The following is a 23,278-nucleotide window of genomic DNA, read 5'->3' on the forward strand; positions in this document are numbered from 1 at the left end:
TTTTCCTTGATTTGTTACCGTTCGATTTTTATGAGCCTCTAAAGTTTTTTCGCCAAATTCGGTTTTAAGCCATTATATGTTTGGAACTCAAATTTTTTAACACAATATTTTTAAGTGCAAGCATATAATGTTCATGTTCACGTTTGGGACATATATATGTTAGAACATAGCCTATAAATATATATGTGTTTAGAAAGAGAGACCTATAGAGTATGATTCAAGTAAAAATAATTCAGAAAAATTCTTTAGATTTTACGAAATTGTCTTTAAATTTGTTGTCTTTTTGCATCTTGACTACAAAACAAAATATCGTTCAAATATAGGACATGTTTTTTACTTGAAACATATCATAATTTCTGCTGGAAGTCGGGTCTTAATTTGGAATTTGAAGCATTTGAAGAAAAAAAGCTGAAAAAGCGAAAAATTAAAATTTGTTTCTTAGAAGCAAGTACACAAAACCCAAATTTAAAAGAGAATTTTGTCTTAACAGTGTCCTTACTTGTATTCTCCGCTTCTTTGGCTCGGAATCAATACCAACATTTTTAAAGTAAAGACAAAATCTTTGGAACCGGGCATGCTTTTTTTTCAGTGTTCATGGAATTTTTATGTCTTAAGAAAGTTTCCGTTACGTTTATAATTTTTTGCTTACGTTAGTTAAAATAACTAAAATAAAGGAAAAAATTATACACAAATGAAGCATTAAGATAAACTATATGCAGGTCTCCCACAAAATAGTTCAGAATTTCTTAAAATTTGTAAATTTTACCAGTAATGAGCCCGTCATGAACTTCGTATGGTACTAAAGACATTTTTGCAATTTTTAACTCCAATTTTTTCCTTCAAACTTCGAAATTTTCTTTAACAAGTGAAAAAAATGTTTTATGTCTAATAAATTTTCTTGAATTTATCGAAAATTATTTACTTAGTTTTGTGAAATCGGCGTGATATCTGCGTTTCTAATACAGTTTAGTTAAAATTAATATATTTTTTCTAAAACTAACTAAAATTTTCTTTCCTGGTGGGTTCACTGTTTTTTCAGTGTAGATATAAATATTTGACAAAATTTTCTATAGACATAAAATTTTGCAGTCTATAGGGCTTTGCCCAAATAAATTTGACAAGCATACTTTTCCTCTGTTGGTTAAGCCACACTTGTAGTTTAGTCAATGCATGGTTTTAAGCTGAGATCAAAAATAACAATAGAAAAAAAAAAAGAATTTGAGAAAAAATTTCTATAGATATAAAATTTTGAGAAAAATTTTCTATAGATAACATATAAAATTTTGCAAAATAAAATTTTTTTGTTTGGTAGTTTTTTTTTTTTGTAAAATATTCTCGAAATTTTGGTAGATTTTTGGCTCGTGTGGCAACCTTGGTTACAACCCGTTAATCGAACGTGCACATTTTGGGTAGACTGCACTGGATTTTCCAATCTAACAAAAATGTTCAATTTATGGTGCGAAGATGCAGCACATTTTTTACATTTTATCGAAGGGTGCATATATCAAATTGGATTCATGGAAAAATAACAACTATTGATGTTTTCAGGGTACACGAGCAGGGACTTAGAGGAGTAGGTTATAATGTCAGCAAATGTTACTATACAGGTGTTCTGGATTAAGACTGTATGTTTATTGAACTTGAATAATGAACTTCTTTGTAGTGAATGAATCATCAATATTCCCATTTCTTTTTTGTTCTTAGATATACATTTCCGATGGGAGTTACCCCGTCCCAGGCGATAGACATACCTCACATTTTTCCCTGTCCTTAACTCAATTTGCCTATGATGTTTAGATCTGAATGATTTTTTTTAGCAGAAAATATTAATAACCCTACTGGCTCTATCTTATCGTTCAAATTCATGCATTTTCCTAAAGCATTAATCATGATAGAACCATTGAACACAGTTATTGAGAGTTTCATTTAGTTTTGAAAACTGTTCTGTGGAGTTTATTAGTTTTTAAGTAAACTTTTACGTTAAAGAAAAATTAATGGCGGGCTTATTGCTACCTTTATAATAGGTGGACTTGTTGTTGGAATTGCAATTGTAGGCGTGTGTATGAGTATTCAAAAAAATTAGTTGACCAAGATATGTAAGGCAAATGTTACTGAATATCCGGGGAGAATTCACGAGATTCTCCAAACTAGCATCGTTTGAAATTTTTTGAGTGCGCGTATAAAAGTATTCCAAGATAGTTGCAAACGTCTGACGCTCCCTTTTTTTACGATGTCCCAACTTTTAGGTAGATGAAAACGGAAATAATATAATTATTTTCCGTTTTCCAAACGTTTTATTTTTTGTATAAGGTAAACATATTAGATAGAAATCCTTTCTATATATTTAAAAAATGTGACTCTAATCAATTAGATGATGTACATATTTGAATTCAATACAAAATATTTAACCAGATCTATAGATGAGTCATTGGTTTATGAATTTTTGTAATCTTATCATTCTAGTTTGTATCACAATCCAAATTATTTTCTATTTGATTTATTTAGTTTTATATTTGAAAGCTGACTATAAGAAATTATTAATTATTAACCCTTTGACTACCGATGTCCACTTAGGAGGACAATTGAAAACGACACCAAACTCTATTTTCCCACTTAGTTTCGATTTATTTCTCGATATTATTTTTTTTAAGTGTAGGCTTTAATCTAAATAAGCTATAAATATTTTCCATAAGTTGAGCACTAAACTGCATTTTTATATACTTCTTTTACAACAAACAAAATATATACAAATTTGTAAACCATTTTTCTACTGTATGACACTAGTAAATAGACTTTCATACAAAAACTAACTATAGCTGATATTTTTTTTTATTGCTCACACTTCGAAAGATATTTATTATAAGCCAAATAGGGCTTATTTTCGTAAGGCCACCTGGTCACAATTCATGTTTTCAAAACTAACTCATATAGCTCTTGAAGTAATTGAGGTAGGTCCTCAAAAGTACAATTTTTGTTCTACATGCTCTTAATACAAGTAAAAAAGAAGAAAAGTAATGTATTTATCATTAGGTTTATTTCGGTAGCGAAAGGGTTAAATATGTTAGATTCTGCAAAAACAATTTTTGTTTGTAATTGCTTCCGACAATTCATAACCCTAATTGTAATAGCAATTACTTTGCTCTTTCGAGTCTCAAAAAAAATTAAAAAAGGGTAGGTTATTCTGAATATGCTTAAAATATCTATAAAATTTTTATACCCTCCACCATAGGATGGGGGGTATATTAACTTTGTCATTCCGTTTGTAACACATCGAAATATTGCTCTAAGACCCCATAAAGTAAAGGGTGATACGGTCAAAATTTGGTCAAGGGAAAACGCGTGTAAATCGGTGAAATCGTTTATTTAAAAAATCAAATTAAATTTCTTTTTCAAGTTCAATTAGTATAAAATTCAGGAAAAATATTCAGTTAGGCTTTCGCTTTTCCAAATCCGAATTGTCGGGCCTCACGCTTGACACCTGCCATCAGATTTTGTACAGCCACCTTGTCCACCTTCTTCGCCGCAGAAAGCCAGTTTGCCTTGAACTGCTGCTCGTCCTTAGCAGTTTTTTTGGTATTCTTTAGGTTCCGCTTGACAATAGCCCAGTATTTCTCAATTGGGCGGAGCTCTGGCGTGTTGGGAGGGTTCTTGTCCTTGGGAACCACCTGCACGTTGTTGGCGGCGCACCACTCCATGGCCTTTTTACCGTAATGGCAAGATGCCAAATCCGGCCAAAACAGTACGGAACAACTGTGTTTCTTCAGGAAAGGCAGCAGGCGTTTATTCAAACACTCTTTCACGTAAATTTCTTGGTTGACAGTCCCGGAAGCTATGAAAATGCTGCTTTTCAAGCCACAGGTACAGATGGCTTGCCAAACCAGATATTTCTTTGCGAATTTTGACAGTTTTATGTGCTTGAAAATATCTGCTACCTTTCCCCTTCCTTTTGCCGTATAAAACTCCTGTCCCGGAAGCTGCTTGTAGTCGGCTTTGACGTAGGTTTCGTCGTCCATTACCACGCAGTCAAACTTCGTCAGCATCGTCGTGTACAGCCTCCGGGATCGCGCTTTGGCCGTCGTATTTTGTTTATCATCGCGATTTGGAGTCACTACCTTCTTGTAAGTCGATAGTCCGGCTCGTTTTTTGGCTCGATGCACGGTTGTAGACGATACATCCAGCTTATTTGCGGCATCTCGGAGAGAGAGGTTAGGGTTTCGCTTAAAACTGCCGGCAACTCTCTTTGTCGTCTCAGATCCAGACTTCCTGGCTGTCGACAAACGTTCCCCAAACACTTTAATTACATTTGTAACGGTTGATTTGGCAACTTTTAGCGATTTTGCCAGCTTTGCGCGCGAGTAGCTCGGATTTTCGCGATGCGCGAGCAAAATTTTGATACGCTGCTCTTCTTGCTTGGACGGCATTTTGACAACTGAAGAGTGAATTCCAAAATCAAAATAGGAGCAACATTTTACACACACACACCTTCAAAATGAGGGGTGTTCAGGTTTTTTAAATGCAAAATTGAAAGAAATACGTCAAGTTTATATTGACCAAATTTTTACCGTATCACCCTTTATATACAGAAAAAATCATGAACGACATGGTCATTTCGAAACGATCCGTTCATGAAAGTGAATCAACACACATGTGTTGTCAAACTGAGAACAGATGGGGTCAATCTGACAACGTAAAAATGACACCACACGTTGTCAAAACAACAACCAGCGTTCATGATGTGAAAACGTAATGGTTACGAATTTATAAGAAAAACTAAAAAAAGATTTCCTCTACCGTGACTCGAACCTGTGTTGCCTGCACGATACGCGTTAACAATCGCCTTAGCACATTGCACCAACGGCGGAGTTGCCATAACAACGTCTAACGATTATTTTAAGACTTTCCATGGCCAAAGAAAAACGAATGCCGTTCATGAAATCGTGAACGCCCGTGGACGAAATCGTGAACATTCCGTTTTAAATTTTTGTGAACGTTTCTGTTTCATTTTGACAACGTCCGTTCACGATTGTGAAACGCAATTTTTTCTATTAGTGTATATTCTGGGTCGTGGTGAAATTCTGAGTCGATCTAAGCATGTCCGTCCGTCCGTCCGTCTGTTGAAATCACGCAAACTTCCGAACGAAAGAAGCTATCGACTTGAAACTTGGCACAAGTAGTTGTTATTGATGTAGGTCGGATGGTATTGCAAATGGGCCATATCGGACCACTTTTACGTATAGCCCCCATATAAACCGACGCTCAGATTTGGCTTGCAGAGCCTCTTGGAGGAGCAAAATTCATCCGATCCGGTTGAAATTTGGTACATGGTGTATATGGTATCTAACAACCATGCAAAAATTGGTTCATATCGGTTCATAATTGTATATAGCCCCCATATAAACCGATCCCCAGATTTGGCTTACGGAGCCACTAAGAGAAACAAATTTCATATGATCCGTCTGAAATTTGGTACATGATGTTAGTATATGTACTCTAACAACTACGCTAAAATTGGTCCACGTCGGTCCATAATTATATATAGCCCCCATATAAACCGAACCCCCAATTGGCTTTCGGAGTCTCTAAGAGAAGCAAATTTCATCCGATCTGGCAGAAATTTGGTACATGGTGTTAGTAAATGGTATCTAACAACCATGCAAAAATTGGTCCACATCGGTGCATAATTATATATAGCCCCCATATAAACAGATCCCCCGATTTGGCTTTCGGAGCCTCTAAGAGAAGCAAATTTCATCCGATCCGGCAGAAATTTGGTACATGGTGTTAGTATATGGTATCTAACAACCATGCAAAAATTGGTTTATACCGGTCTTAATTATATGTATAACACCCATTTAAACCGATCCCCAGATTTGACCTTCGGAGCTCTTGGAGGAGAAAAATTCATCCGATCCGTTTGAAATATGGTACGTGGTGAAATTTGGTACATTGCGCTAGTATATGACCGCTAAAAATCATGCCAAAATTGGTCCGTATCGGTCTATAGTTATATATAGCCGATCCCCAAAAATAATCTTCCAAAATTTTATTACTATAGAAAATTTTGTCAAAAATTTATTACTATATAAAATTTTGTAAACAATTTATTTCTGTAGAAAATTTTGTCAACATTTTATTTCTATAGAAGATTTTATCAAACTGAATTATATACGTATTTAATCGGTTTTTTTGTTTAGTATATAACCGTATGGACTAACTTACAATTGAGAAGACGGTGTTAAGAAGTTTTAAGATACCTTGCCATCGGTAAGTGTTACCGCAACCCAATTAATTCGATTGTGGATGACAGTCGTTAATACAAGTTTCTATGCAATCCATGGTGGAGGGTACATAAGATTCGGCCTGGTCGACCTTACGGATTTGAAAAATTGAACCAATTAATTTTTTAATTGGCGTTATTAATTGATACTATCATTTTAGCGATTGAACAATTAATTTCGTGATTGAAATCAAAAATATATATTTTTCCTATGTTTGTGTGTGTTAACAAAAATAAAACCTATTGCAGTTTTAAAGAGATGATCTATTAAATAAACAATACTTTGAATTATTAATACAAAAGACGACTTATCGACTAACTGACTTTTTGTTAAAAAAAAGTCAAATGTACTTTCGACTTTGGCCGTTATCTTTTAATCGAATATTAACATTAATATCGACGTTTCCAAATATTTAAAAAAATCGATATGTCGACTTTTTGATTCTAATTACCCTCACGTTGATAGAATTTCTTAGGTCATCTAATTTGCTCACGATTTCAAAATAGATTTATATATATTTATATATAAAATATTTTTTTCTGATCGGTGATTCACCACATAATTCATAGATGATCATATCGTTGCACACCATGAGAATTGATGTATTACGCACAGTTTCAGTCAATCGTAAGGGCCCATATTATAATATTATAGTGCAATTTCATTTAATTGATATATCTATTACAAAATGCATGCTTATGCAATAATATTTTTTATTTTATTTTGTGCTATCACATTAATCATATTAACTTTTTGGTGTTTCATACTTTTTTCCTGTATAAAACGTAGTAATCAGAATTCTCCTGTAGGATATTCAAGAGCAGAAAATGGTAAAAATTGTGTAAACATTTTAAATGTTATAGAACATTTTGTCAACATTTTATTTCTATAGAAAATTTTGTCAATATTTTATTTCTATAGAAAATTTTGTCCCTATTTTATTTCTATAGAAAATTATGTCAATATTTTATTTCTATAGAAAATTTTGTCAAATTTTTACATGTATAGAAAATTTTGTCAAAATTTAATTCAATATTTTATTTCTATAGAAAATTTTGTCAAAAATTTTATTTCTTTAGAAAATTTTGTCAAACTTTTACTTCTATAGAAAATGTCAAAATTTAATTCTATAGAAAATTTTGTTAATATTTTATTTCTATAGAAAATTTTGTCAAAATTTAATTCTATAGAAAATTTTGTCAATGTTTTATTTCTATAGAAAATTTTGTAAAAAATTTTATTTTTTTAGAAAATTTTGTCAAACTTTTACTTCTATACAAAAGTTTGTCAAAATTTAATTCTATAGAAAATTTTGTCAAAATTTAATTCTATAGAAAATTTTGTCAATATTTTATTTCTATAGAAAATTTTGTCAAAAATTTTATTTCTTTAGAAAATTTTGTCAAATTTTTACTTCAATAGAAAATTTTGTTAAAATGTAATTCTATAGAAAATGTTGTCAAAATTTTATTTCTATAGGAAATTTTGTCAAAATTGTATTTATATAGAAAATTTTGTACACATTTTATTTCTATAGAAAATTTTGTAAACATTCTATTTCTATAGAAAATTATGTAAACATTATATTTCTATAGAAATTGTTTTCAACATTTTATTTCTATACACTCAAAAAAAGTGAACTCACTATTTCACTAAAGCCAAATTAACTTTATTTTAGTTCATGCAATTATTATATTATGAAAAAGTTTCCTTTAATTTAATAATTTTTTGCATACGTTAGTTAATTAAACATAAAGATGTACTAAATTCGTATTTCTCACAGAATAGTTCGTTATTTCTTTAAATTTGTTGATTTTACTACAAATGCGCCCATCGTGAACTTCGTACATCACTAAAGACATTTTGAACAGCAATTTTTTCCTTCAAACTACAAAATTTTCTTTAACAAGTAAAAAAAATTAATTATGTGTAATAAATTTTCTTGAATTTGTCACTGTTTTTTTAGTGTAGGAACTTTTGTCAACATTTTATTTCTATAAAAAATTTTGTCAAAATTTTTTTTTAAATAGAAAATTTGTGAAGCATCTCTTAGTTGGAGAGGAATATTTTGCAAAATCTACCAAAACATTAAGAATTTTACAATCTAACAAACAGTAAAAAGTCTACCATTTTTGGTAGAATTCTACCAACTGTGGCAACCGTGTATCGGAGTCGAATTCACTTGCTATTGTTATCGAACTTGTATGTTTACAATGTTATCGTTTTAATTTACTGGTATTTACTCTAATTTGCTTACGTCTAGTATGCAGTGTTTTTGTCTCTTATCAGATTTGGATTTCCTTATCACGAATGGCTAATCAAAAATTTCTTTCTCATTCGCATTCACTTTCGCAATTCCTTTCCATTGTTTTTACTTTCCATTATAACTTAATTATCTTAGAAATAGAAGCAAAACATTTAGTACTGATTTTGAATATCAAGTATGGAGGAGGATACAGCCATAATTCTAGCATGTTGCTTTACAATATTAATATTTGCCCTTACATCTATAGCAGTGTTTTTGACTAGAAAACGTCGAAGACCCCAAAAAGATGGTAAGGATAGTAAATGTAAAATGTTTTGAGAAACAATTATACTCTTGTGGTGTTGAAAAAAGAAAAGAAATGTACAATCGCAATATTGTACTACAGCCAAAATTCTTAAAAAGTGATTTGCATCCCCAATTTGTGATATGTAAAGAGTGACCATTGAAGTAAGAAGGCTTCTCTAAGCAATTTTCAATTTTGTGAAAAATTTTAGTTTCCACTTTGAATTAATCATAACATAGGCTATCGAGGCACCGCAGAAAAACCAAATTTCAACAAGTATATATGGCCGTAAGTTCGGCTAGGCCGAAGCTTATGTACCCTCCACCATGGATTGCGCAGAAACTTCTACTAAAAACTGTCATCCACAATCGAATTACTTGGGTTGCGGTAAAACTTGCCGATGGCAAGGTATCTTAAAACTTCTTAGTTAGTCCATACGGGGTATATATTAAACAAAACATGTAAGTAAAGTAGAAAGTCGGGCGGGGCCGACTATATCATACCCTAAACCACCATTACAGAATTAGTAATCATAAGCATTTGTGGGGTAACATATAGGTCTGGGAGATAAACCGCAGTTACATATTTAAGAAAATTAAGGGGTACATGTCTATGGGTGCTTTGTGTCAATCTGACTATAGCTCATAGTCAATGTTGCCAGGGAAAATGTTCGGTTTACCCTACAAGGACAAAAAAAGTTCCCTACTTTCCCATACATTCCCAAACAATTTTCCCTACTATATATTTCGTTAAATTTAAAAAAAATTTACAAAACAAAAATGGTTCTAAGTACTTTATTATCTTAAAACATGAATATGCAACGTATATAACTTAGAATATAAATTTGTATTACCACCACGGTTGCCACAGTTGGTAGAATTCTACCCAAATTAGTAACCTTTTTTGTTAAATCTCTATAAAAATAAAATTTTGGAAAAAGTCTATAAACAAATTTTTGTGAGAAATTTTTCTATAGAAATAAAATTTTGACAATAAATTCTATAGAAATAAAATTTTGAGAAAAAATTCCACAGAAATAAAATTTTGAGAAAATTTTTTATAGAAATAATATTTTGAAAAAAACTTCTATAGAAATACAATTTTGACAAAAATTCTATAGAAATAAAATGTTGACAAAATTGTCTACAGGAATAAAGTTTACCACACATTATTAAAGATCAAGCCTTGCCGGCTTCTAATTTCCTCCTCTAGAGCCACCAAAATGTAAAAATTATTACAAATTATGTTGAGTGAAAATGTCCTACATTGTGGCCCTACGTTCCTACAAGACGCTAAATATTAGAAAAACCCTACATATAGGGAATTTCCCCTACTTCTAGCAACACTGGCTGTGTTGATATTGCACCTACGGAGTTAGTATGCCACTAATAGTGAGCCCATTATTAAAGAAGAGAAAATCGTTAAATTAGTGTGTGTAATAAATCAAAATTTTAAAAATCGAGCAATATTCTTATGTAAAAGCTACAAGTACGTATAAATACGATCGGCTAGTACATCAAAATTTGAAATTTGAGTAACATTGGTTAATAAATAAGAGTATTATGGCCAAATTTGGGAAAATAGAGCGATGCATATATATGGAAGCTATATCTAAATCTGAACCAAATTGCATAATATTTTGCGGGTTTGATTAATAGCACAAAAGGTTACCTTGTGCAAGATTTGAGTAAGATCAGTTAAGAAATGAGGCCTGTATGGTCAAACATAAGGTTATTAGGGGCGAATTTTTCAAAATCGGGTGATACATATATGGGAGCTATATCTACATCTGAACCGATTTCGATGAAATTTTGCACATATAGTTAGTACAATAGAGGACTGAATCTAGCAAACTTTTAGTAAGATCGGTTAATAAATAAGGGTTCTATGGCCAAATACATATATATGGGAGCTATATCTAAATCTGAACCGATTTCCATGATTTTTTGCACATATAGTAAGTGCTACAGGAGACTACATTTAGCCAAATTTGGGTCAGATCGGTTGATAAATAAGGGTTTTGTGGCCAAATTTGGGAAAATCGGGCGATACATATATATGGGAGCTATATCTAAATCTGAACCGATTTGGATGAAATTTTGCAGACTTGAAGGGCGTGTAATAAATTTTCTTGAATTTGTCGAAAAATAGTTACCTATTTTTGTGATATCGGCGTAACGCCTGCGTTTGTAATTCTGTTTAGTTAAAATTTTCTGAAAAATTTCAAAAATTAACAAAAAGTTTTCTTCCTAGTGGGTTCACTGTTTTTTTAGTGTAGGAACTTTTGTCAACATTTTATTTCTATAAAAAATTTTGTCAAAATTTTATTTAAATAGAAAATTTGTGAAGCATCTCTTAGTTGGAGAAGAATATTTTGCAAAATCTACCAAAACATTAAGAATTTTACAATCTAACAAACAGTAAAAAGTCTACCATTTTTGGTAGAATTCTACCAACTGTGGCAACCGTGTATCGGAGTCGAATTCACTTGCTATTGTTATATCTACATCTGAACCGATTTCGATGAAATTTTGCACATATAGTTAGTACAATAGAGGACTGAATCTAGCAAACTTTTAGTAAGATCGGTTAATAAATAAGGGTTCTATGGCCAAATTTGGGGAAATCGCGCTATACATATATATGGGAGCTATATCTAAATCTGAACCGATTTCCATGATTTTTTGCACATATAGTAAGTGCTACAGAAGACTACATTTAGCCAAATTTGGGTCAGATCGGTTGATAAATAAGGGTTTTGTGGCCAAATTTGGGAAAATCGGGCGATACATATATATGGGAGCTATATCTAAATCTGAACCGATTTGGATGAAATTTTGCAGACTTGAAGGGCGATGGAAATGATTACCTTTTGCCAAATTTGGTGACGATCCGTTTGCAAAAACGCGCAACGTGACCCCATTTGTCGAAATCGGGCGATACATATATATGGGAGCTATATCTAAATTTGATCCGCTTTCTTCCAAATTCAATAGCGTTCGTCCTTGTGCCCAAAAAACTCCCTGTACCAAATTTCATCAAAATCGGTTAAAAGTTGCGACCGGAATCCTGTGAACAACAAATACATGGACAGACGGAAAAGTTTTGTATAGTGATAACATTTTGACAAAATTTTCTATAGTAATAAAATTTTGGCAAAATTTTCTATAGACCGATATGGACCAATTTTTCCATTGTTGTTAGAGACCATGTACTAACACCACGTACCAAATTTCAACCGAGGTCAAATCTGGGGATCGGTTTATATGGGGGCCATATATAATTATGAGCTGATGTGGACCAATTTGATATGTTGACTTTTTGATTCTAATTACCCTCACGTTGATAGAATTTCTTAGGTCATCTAATCATGAGCAAGATTTCAAAACAGATTTATATATTTAAAATATTACTTTCTGATCGGTGATTCACCACATAATTCATAGATGATCAAATCGTTGCACACCATGAGAATTGATGTATTACGCAGAGTTTCAGTCAATCGTAAGGGCCCACATTATAATATTATAGTGCTTATAATTTCATTTAATTGATATATCTATTACAAAATGCACGCTTATGCAATAATATTTTTTATTTTATTTTGTGCTATCACATTAATCATATTAACTTTTTGGTGTTTCATACTTTTCTCCTGTATAAAACGTAGTAATCAGAATTCTCCTTTAGGATATTCAAGAGCAGAAAATGGTAAAAATTGTGAAACATTTTAAATGTTATAGAACATTTTGTCAACATTTTATTTCTATAGAAAATGTTGTCAATATTTTATTTCTATAGAACATTTTGTCAAAAATTTTATTTCTTTAGAAAATTTTGTAAAAAATTTCATTTCTTTAAAAAATTTTGTCAAACTTTTACTTCTATCGAAAATTTTGTCAATATTTTATTTCTATACAAAATTTTGTCAAAAATTTTATTTCTTTAGAAAATTTTGTCAAACTTTTACTTCTATAGAAAATTTTGTCAAAATTTAATTCTATAGAAAATTTTGTCAAAATTTTATTTCTATAGAAAATGTTGTCAATATTTTATTTCTACAGAAAATTTTGTCAAAAATTTTATTTCTTTAACTTCTATAGAAAAACTTTTACTTCTATAGAAAATTTTGTCAAAATTTTCTTTCTATAGAAAATTTTATCAATGGACCAATTTTTGCATGGTTGTTAGAGATCATATACTAACACCATGTACCAAATTTCAGTCGGATCGGATGAAATTTGCTTCTCTTAGAGGCTCCGCTAGCCAAATCTGGGGATCGGTTTATATGGGGGCTATATATAATTATGGACCGATATGGACCAATTTTTGCATGGTTGTTAGAGACCATATACTAACACCACGTACCAAATTTCAATCGGATCGAATGAATTTTGCTCCTCCAAGAGGCTCCGCAATCCAAATCTGACCGTCGGTTTATATAGGGGCTATACGTAAAAGTGGTCCGATATGGGTCCATTTGCAATACCATCCGACCTACATCAATAACAACTACTTGTGCCAAGTTTCAAGTCGATAGCTTGTTTCGTTCGGATGTTAGCGTGATTTCAACAGACGGACGGACATGCTTAGATCGACTCAGAATTTCACCACGACCCAGAATATCTTCTTTATGGAGTCTTAGAGCAGTATTTCGATGTGTTACAAACGGAATAAGTTAAGTTGCTGAGTATACACTTTTTGAATTCTTTAAAATATGCCCATACTAATTCTCACCCTGAAAAAAATATTGTCGTGAGGTCAAAGATTTCACGTCTTTAAAATACGAATGCAAATTTTGCTGAGCATTTCTCTAATATAAAGTTTTTTTCCTTGTCTAAAAGTCGATAAACTTTTAAATGAAGTCGTATTGTCCTTATAATTAAGTGATTTGACTTATAAATGGGTATCATAACATGAAAGAAAAAATGTTTGGACTAAGGTCAACTTTAATAATTCAGAAAAATTCTTTAAATTTAATGAAATTGTCTTTAAATTTGTTGTCTTTTTGCATCTTTACTACAAAGCAAAAAATCGTTTAAATATAGGACATGTTTTTCAAAACTTTATTTTAAAGACGTTTTTTACTTGAAACATAGCATAATTTCTACTGGAAGTACAGTCTTAATTTGGAAAATAAAGTTGTCGTTAACTCGATTTTAAAGGACTTTGATAGCATATGAAGAAAAAAAAGCTGAGAAAGTGAAAAATTTAAATTTACTTCCTAGAAGCAAGTACACAAAACCCAAATTTAAAAGAGAATTGTGTCTTAAAAGTATCCTTACTTGTATTCTCCGCTTCTTTGGCTCGGAATCAATACCAAAATTTTTAAAGTAAAGACAAAATCTTTGGAACCGGGCATGCTTTTTTTCAGTGCATTTGGTTGTTAGGATTTTATGAATAAAAAAGAAACAACAAGCTGGTAAAAAAAAATTGAAGGTTTATACAGTGATGACTTTTTACTATCACAACTAGCTATTAACTTTAAATGTTTGCTGTAACCAAATTCGTTTTCTTTTTGTATGTAGCACTACCCAATTAATTGTACTTTCTCCCAGATATGCTATCACATATGCTATTGGCATTAAGATTAGCTTGATTGGGCCTATTTGTTAGATGTCTGTTGTATAAGTAGATAACTAGCGTCAACTCTCTCTCTCATTCTCAATTTCCAATCAATTGAACTTTCTCCCAGATATGCTATTGGCACAGAGATTAGCTTGCTAGAACCTATTTGTTAGATGCCTCTTGTATATGTAGATAACTAGCGCTAACTCTCTCTCTCTCTCTGCAACCCTCCTTTTTTCTTTATCTCTTTGCACATTCTCCTGATTCTTAACATTTGATATCAATTCGATTATAAAAGACTATAGTTGGTTGGTATTACTCATTAATAAGGGTCAAGATTTCACAAAATTTGATTTTTTATTATTAGTCCACAAGGAGCGTTCAAACATTAAACTATATTAATTTATTTTAATAAATTGTTATTAAATTTTTAAATATCCTCCTCGACAATATGTTTGTGCTTATTATATGTTTATCACTTGCATCTTTCATATTTATAACTACAACTGCAATTGTGCTTATACGACGAAAAAGAGCGAGGCAATCAAATCTTGGTCGGGCAGGTATGTTATTTTAAAAATATAAATACCTATTGTTGTAAATGGAATATATAAAATGCAAACTATAAATTCGCAAAACGCAAAATATCTATCATTCCGTACACCGAAAAAAAAGTAAACTGTTTTATAGGAAGAATAAACTAACTCGTACGAAAATTGAACTAAATTTTACTTCACAGTTTGAGATTTCCCCAAAGCGTTGTTAAAACCAGGAAAATTTAATGTCCTGCTGTATTTTTTAACTTCAGTTCATGAAATTATACCCTCTTATAGAAGAAGAAATTAACTAAAATTTAAGAAGAAAATCATTGGCGCCAAATCATGACCATTTTAACCATACAGTAGTTCATTCTTACTATTTTTGGGAATCGTACGAAAATTTTCATTTGCTTTAGTTCATATTGAACTTATGTGTACGGTCATCGAACTTTATACTCACGTTTAGTTCATAAAATATTTGAGACATACTTAAAAAAACGAAAATTTTATTGGTCTGTGGAAAATTTCGCAAATAATGTCGAAGCGGCGCTGGGGCACTATTATATGTAAATGAATTAATTATAAAAAAAAAATAAAAATAATTAACTACTAACAAATATTTTTTTACAATAAAAATAAGTTAAATTTAGCGTTAGTTTAGTTTTTTTTTTCTGTGTATAATGAAAGCTATAAAGAGTGTTATACATCGACATCTTACACACTCAAAAAAAACGCCTCTGTATCTTTTTGTAAAAAATAAAAGCAGTTTAATTTACGTAAAGAAAAATATTTATGTTTGGAAGTAACATCTTTATCATAGGTTAGGTTAGGTTAGGTGGCAGCCCGGTGTATCAGGCTCACTTAGACTATTCAGTCCAATGTGATACCACATTGGTGAACTTCTCCCTTATCACTGAGTGCTGCCCGATTCTATGTTAAGCTCAATGACAAGGGACCTCATTTTTATAGCCGAGTCCGAACGGCGTTCAACATTGCAGTGAAACCACTTAGAGAAGCTTTGTAACCCTCAGAAATGTCACCAGCATTACTGAGGTAGGATAATCCACCTTGGTGTTCGGTAGAAGCAGGAATCGAACCCACGACTTTGTGTATGCAAGGCGGGCGTGCTAACCATTGCACCCCGGTGGCTCCTAAACATCTTTACCATACATGATATTATGATTTTGTTTTGGCAAAAGAAGCACTGAAAACATATTGACCTATTATGAAAGGTTATATAACCAAATTTTAGGACAAACAATTTAAACAATATTGAAGTCGAATTTGTTTAATATAAAGAAATTTTAACTAAAGCCAAGATCTTAATATTTGCTTTAAAATTTTGTTTCAGTAAACTTAGGACATGCATTTTTAAAATTTGCGTCTCTCCTTTAAATTCGTATATCTTGGATGGCAAATTATCATAAAACCAAAGAAAAACATTTTTGATTTAAAAAAATAATCTTTGAAATCATTGAGATGGGTAATCTTTGGATTTTACAACAATGAAAGAATGTTCCATTTTTTTTATTTTTGATTCCTTATATAATTCGATATTTTACTTTATTCCTCTTTGCAGCTCCTATTGTGGTGACTTCTTCCACACATACTGCTCCTGGTGGTTATCCTGTTACACAAATGCCAGCGGGCGCCACGATGGCAGCGTACCAACCACAAGTTTATGCAGCTCCTTATCCAACACAAGGGTATGTTTAATTATGCAAATAAGATGTATATACGAAGATGGTCCGATAAGTACAAGCATTTGGGAAAAGTTTCGATTTTATTTTTTGAAAATAATCTACGGTGATACGGTCAAAATTTGGTCAATATAAACTTGACGTATTTCTTTCAATTTTGCATTTAAAAAACCTGAACACCCCTCATTTTGAAGGTGTGTGTGTAGAATGTTGCTCCTATTTTGATTTTGGAATTCACTCTTCAGTTGTCAAAATGCCGTCCAAGCAAGAAAAGCAGCGTATCAAAATTTTGCTCGCGCATCGCGAAAATCCGAGCTACTCGCACGCAAAGCTGGCAAAATCGCTAAAAGTTGCCAAATCTACCGTTACAAATGTAATTAAAGTGTTTGGGGAACGTTTGTCGACAGCCAGGAATTCTGGATCGGGGGGGAAATGAAAACCGGAAGCCGCTGAGACGACAAAGAGAGTTGCCGGTAGTTTCAAGCGAAATCCTAACCTCTCTCTCCGAGATGCCGCAAATAAGCTGGGTGTATCGTCTACAACCGTGCATCGAGCCAAAAAACGAACCGGACTATCGCGACGATAAACAAAATACGACGGCCAAAGCGCGATCCCGGAGGCTGTACACGACGATGCTGACGAAGTTTGACTGCGTGGTAATGGACGACGAAACCTACGTCAAAGCCGACTACAAGCAGCTTCCGGGACAGGAGTTTTATACGGCAAAAGGAAGGGGAAAGGTAGCAGATATTTTCAAGCACATAAAACTGTCAAAGTTCGCAAAGAAATATCTGGTTTGGCAAGCCATCTGTACCTGTGGCTTGAAAAGCAGCATTTTCATAGCTTCCGGGACTGTCAACCAAGAAATTTACCGGAAAGAGGGTTTGAATAAACGTCTGCTGCCTTTCCTGAAGAAACACGGTTGCTCCGTACTGTTTTGGCCGGATTTGGCATCTTGCCATTACGGTAAAAAGGCCATGGAGTGGTACGCCGCCAACAACGTGCAGGTGGTTCCCAAGGACAAGAACCCTCCCAACACGCCAGAGCTCCGCCCAATTGAGAAATACTGGGCTATTGTCAAGCGGAACCTAAAGAAGACCAAAAAAACTGCTAAGGACGAGCAGCAGTTCAAGGCAAACTGGCTTTCTGCGGCGAAGAAGGTGGACAAGGTGGCTGTACAAAATCTGATAGCAGGTGTCAAGCGTGAGGTCCGGCAATTCGGATTTGGAAAAGCGAAAGCCTAACTGAATATTTTTCCTGAATTTTATACTAATTGAACTTGAAAAAGAAATTTAATTTAATTTTTTAAATAAACGATTTCACCGATTTACACGCGTTTTCCCTTGACCAAATTTTGACCGTATCACCCTTTATACTTGGCTCAACGATACTCTAGTCTTTCATGCAATAAATAAATTTAGATTAAAAAAAAAATTGGATCAATTAATTTCATGATTATATCGAAAAATCAAAAATTTCTGAGCATAAAAACCTTAACCTGCCAGATCTATACTAAAGGCTCTGGTAATGTGCACTCGTCTGTGCTGAAACATGTATAGATAGACGCGATGTCTGGCTCATATGTGCTGGAAAAGTTTCCCGGACCAAATCCTCGACGCCAAGAGAACGAGCTCTATTAATTGCTTTAAAACTGCGTTTGCAGAAGCTTGATATGGCTCTTCGATAAGAAATTTGAAACTCTAATCCCCAGAGTCAAGCGTAGTGCACACAGACACCGGGTATTAACAATTACATAGATTTTTCGATTGGAGCAATCGATATATTTGGGATGGACAAGTAGGTTTAAAAAGACCTAAAGCTTAAAATACTTAGACCGTATGTTCTTTATCTCGAAAACGGCCGCAAATCTCTCAACGAGATGGCAGAGCATTAAAAAAATGCACCTAATATGGATACCGGGTCACAGTAGCATACAAGGCTAGGAACTACCTTACTTATACCAGGGAAACAAGAATCTGTTGGTATGTCTCTAGCTACATGCAAGCTATTAGGTTATGTTAGCTAGGATTGAAACGTTTGCAAGGATTGAAACGACACCATGCAATTATGGCTCTATCTAAATATGACTCACGCTGGATATGCATATGTTCTTTATCTCGAAAACGGCCGCAAATCTCTCAGCGAGATGGCAGAGCATTAAAAAAATTCATCTAATATGGATACCGGGTCACAGTAGCATACAAGGCTAGGAACTACCTTACTTATACCAGGGAAACAAGAATCTGTTGGTATGTCTCTAGCTACATGGAAGCTATTAGGTTATGTTAGCTAGGATTGAAACGTTTCCAAGGATTGAAACGACACCATGCAAATATGGCTCTATCTAAATATGACTCACGATGGATATGCTAGTGTTTTCAAGACGTCAGATATCACTATTGGTACATGGTCACTATTGGGCATAACGGGTCGCTGCCGGGTAGGGGAGTTTGCAACAATTATTGGCGTGAAGTATAATGACTACTGTATGAGCTGTAATGGTGCGAAGGAAAAGGAATCAATTCAACACCTCTTGTATGGTTGCATACACCTCTTGTATGGTTGCATACACCTCTTGTATGGTTGCATACACCTCTTGTATGGAGTCGATCTGAGCATGTCCGTCTGTTGAAATCACGCTAACTTCCGAACGAAACAAGCTATCGACTTGAAACTTGGCACAAGTAGTTGTTATTGATGTAGGTCGGATGGTATTGCAAATGGGCCATATCGGTCCACTTTTACGTATAGCACCCATATAAACGGACCCCCAAATTTGGCTTGCAGACCCTCTAAGAGAAGCAAATTTCATCCAATCCGACTGAAATTTGGTACATGGTGTTAGTATATGGTCTAACACCATGTATGGTCGGTGCATAAATTTATATAGCCCCCATATAAACCGATCACCAGATTTGACCTCCGGAGCCTCTTGGAAGACCTAAATTCATCTGATTCAGTTGATATTTGGTATGTGGTGTGTATATGGCCTCAAACACCCATGAAAAAATTGGTCGAAATCGGTCCATAATTATATATAGCCCCCATATAAACCCATCCCCAGATTTGACCTCCGGAGCCCCTTCGAAGAGCAAAATTCATCCGATTCGGTTGAAATTTGGTACGTGATGTTAGTATATGGTCTCTAACAACCACGCAAAAATTGGTCCACATCGGTGCATAATTATATATAGCCCCCATATAAACCAATCCCCAGATTTGGCTTGCGGAGCCTCTAAGAGAAGAAAATTTCATCCGATCCGGCTGAAATTTGGTACATGGTGTTAGTATATGGTCTCTAATAACCATGCAAAAATTGGTCCACATCGGTGCATAATTATATATAGCCCCCATATAAACCGATCACCAGATTTGACCTCCGGAGCCTCTTGGAAGACCTAAATTCATCTGATTCAGTTGATATTTGGTACGTGGTGTGTATATGGCCTCAAACATCCATGAAAAAATTGGTCGAAATAAACCCATCCCCAGATTTGACCTCTGGAGCCCCTTCGAAGAGCAAAATTCATCCGATTCGGTTGAAATTTGGTACGAACCAATTCCATGCAGGAATTGGTTCATATCAGTCCATAATTATATATAGCCCCCATATAAACCGATCGCCAGATTTGACCTCCGGTGCACCGGAGCAAGTGGCAAGTGGCACCGTCCTGCTGAAACCACATATCGTCCACATCCATATCTTCCATTTCGGGCCATAAAAAGTTATCATCGTTATCATCTCACGATAGCGAACACCATTCACAGTAACTGCCTGACCTGATCATCCACTGTTGCCATTTCTTGGAACCATTTAACATGTTGTTGGATTGTGTATCTCTCCACGGTTCAAATTGAGTAAGTCTGAAATAGAGAAATGTCAAATAAAATTCGGAAAAAAACTTGGCGGTTAGGTGTGGTTCACATTCAACATCGGGCCTTACAATTTAACCACCCTTTAGCTTTAGATTACTGGCAGACCTGCAAAATGTCATCTTAAGCACTCTGCTATTATTTTTGGAACAATCAGTGTGGTTCAACAGAAGAAAATAATCGTGTGGGTTCAACGGAAAGAAAGAAACCTATATTTAATAGGCATTTTTCGTTAATGTGGTATCACAAATAAAGCGGTCTGCCGCTTAAATCTAACTTAACCTAACTTGTTATTCCAACATGAATAACTTCCATTTAGTCAAATCCCCGTGACTTTATGGGCTTGTAAACATGAGCTTCCAATAAAACATTCAACATGTAGTTTTAATTAAAATGCTTGTAGTTTCAAATCTTATTCCAAACGCTTCTAATTTCTAATATTTTCTTTTATTTCAGAGCACCTACACAGATGCCTATGCCAATGCCAATGCCGACAGGTCAACCTCCAGCCCCAGGGTATGTATAGAACACACACAGACATATTTACTTGTGAATGCTAATTAATTTTTCGCATTTATTTACAGAGTACAGCCCTATATGGCACCTTATCCACCCGTGCCAGCGCCTGCAAATATGAATCCTCCATCATATGATATGGCCGTTGGTGCTGCTGGATCTGGTGTTGCCAACAATGCTACCTATGAAAAGCAAGCACCTTATAATCCAAATTATACTGGACAATAAAATCCAACCAAATAATGACTGTAAAAAAACACAAACACACAAAAAGGATTTAAAAACATCCTCTAAGACTTAACAACATGAATACAATAATCAAATATGCCATAATTGTTTGGTAGGGAGGAAGCATTTAGATAATCTTACTAAACTAAACGCAAAATAAAAAATACTTTGCTCCAAAATAAAATTATAGAATTTTTTTTAATGAATTTTATTTATAAATTTTGTTTGGGAGCAAAATATTACATAGTTTGAGTTTGTTTTACGCATAATTGTACACCTATAGGTAAATGTCCTATTCTAACATTTCATTTGTCTTAAAATATGAACAATCTATCTATCTAAATATTTTTTACTCGATAACACGTGAGACTACTCCCGAAAATTGGATGTTCCAATGTTAAGATACCGATATTTATTTTTTTATTATTATAATCTCTAGCAACAATAGCTGGTATCACATATGATGTGAAGTGATAATTTTTTTTCTATTAGAGTACATACTTCCTCCAATCATATAATATACTGTTGATGTTTAAGCCAAAATATATTTAGATGTGTATTCTAGATAATTCTTAGTACACAAAGATCAGGTTTACATATTATCAGCATAAATTGTATTTTACTTTACACAATTTATGTGTATATAATATAAGCAAACTATATACAAATATGTTATTGAAATAAATCAAATTATGTATAATTTTATAAATACCCCCGAAAAAGAAACTATGCATTAAAAGCTTTTATTGTTGTGATACAAATCTCTGTATAAACAGTTAAGTGAAAGGAAATCCTTATTATTTGTAATAAACTGTCATACTTCCAAGAAAACGTTGCTTTTCCGTGAAGAACTCTTTATACGCGCACCCCCATAGTTATTCCGACCATATTATATTTATGGATTAAGGTATTGTTTTTTTATGTAAGCTATAGAAATAGTTTGATTTAATTTTTTTAATGTTTTCCATATTGCTTGAAGAAACAAATAAATCGAATAAACAGCCATATTTTTTGTAATGTTTTTAAATTGATTTCAGGCTCATGAGCTTAGCATGAAATGGGCAAGGAAAAACGGTTTGGGAATTCCAGCAGCTATTCGTAAAAAGATGCAGGAAATATGAGTCGACAACGCTTTTATTTTTGCACTATGATAATGCACCGTCGCATACCGCCTTTTTGTGAGTTTTTCGCGGAAAATTCAATCAATACCCCCAATACCCAAATACAATACCTTTTCAGTTTCTTAAATTCAACTTGACTTGGAACAGCTTGAAACATTTCCAAATTGTGGGCGAATTACTTCGAAATCGTCAAAATGTTGACGAAAAAACAGCTGAAACAGCAGTATTTTGTTTGCTGAAAAACAGCAGACAGTGTTAGCTATTAACAGCAGCATTTTTTTCTATGGGTATATAAAAGTTTTACTATACAAAACATTTTTCATACAAAAAAATACATGGTATTTCAAAAATCGTATGTGCTAATATCCGTAAACTACTGTAGTAACAAATATTCGTACTTATCGTACACCCAATGGAATTTGTTAGTAGGGACAGCAGAAAAGTCTGCTAAAACAGCAGAAAGTCTGTTGAAAAAGGGGCAGCAGTCTTTGTTTGCTGAAATAGCAAACTTTGTCTGCTATTTTTATACCCTCCACCATAGGATGGGGGTATATTAACTTTGTCATTCCGATTGTAACACATCGAAATATTGCTCTAAGACGCCATAAAGTATATATATTCTGGGTCGTGGTGAAATTCTGAGTCGATCTGAGCATGTCCGTCCGTCCGTCTGTTGAAATCACACCAACTTCCGAACGAAACAAGCTATCGACTTGAAACTTGGCACAAGTAGTTGTTATTGATGTAGGTCGGATGCTATTGCAAATGGGCCATATCGGTCCACTTTTACGTATAGCCCCCATATAAACGGACCCCCAAATTTGGCTTGCAGACCCTCTAAGAGAAGCAAATTTCATCCAATCCGACTGAAATTTGGTACATGGTGTTAGTATATGATATTTAACA

At 33.5% G+C, this 23,278-nt stretch overlaps 1 protein-coding gene across 4 annotated transcripts in view; it reads left to right on the forward strand.

Moving 5' to 3' along the window:
• The window catches only part of LOC142238682 (uncharacterized), a 40,740-nt gene extending 18,482 nt beyond the window's left edge, over positions 1-22,258 (forward strand). For 2 of the 4 annotated variants that reach the window (XM_075310392.1, XM_075310389.1), the window contains exons 2-4: positions 16,514-16,640; positions 20,964-21,023; positions 21,092-22,258. In XM_075310392.1, coding sequence (XP_075166507.1) covers positions 16,514-16,640; positions 20,964-21,023; positions 21,092-21,251 — 347 coding nt within the window. In that variant the 3' untranslated portion in view covers positions 21,252-22,258. Of the gene's footprint in view, positions 1-8,669; positions 8,834-14,771; positions 14,959-16,513; positions 16,641-20,963; positions 21,024-21,091 lie in introns of those variants that run through there. The other 2 variants (XM_075310390.1, XM_075310391.1) reach the window with 2 other exon arrangements.
• Positions 22,259-23,278: the final 1,020 nt, after the last annotated feature.

The sequence above is a fragment of the Haematobia irritans genome, chromosome 5 (genome assembly GCF_050003625.1).
Source record: "Haematobia irritans isolate KBUSLIRL chromosome 5, ASM5000362v1, whole genome shotgun sequence".
Lineage (NCBI taxonomy): Eukaryota > Metazoa > Arthropoda > Insecta > Diptera > Muscidae > Haematobia > Haematobia irritans.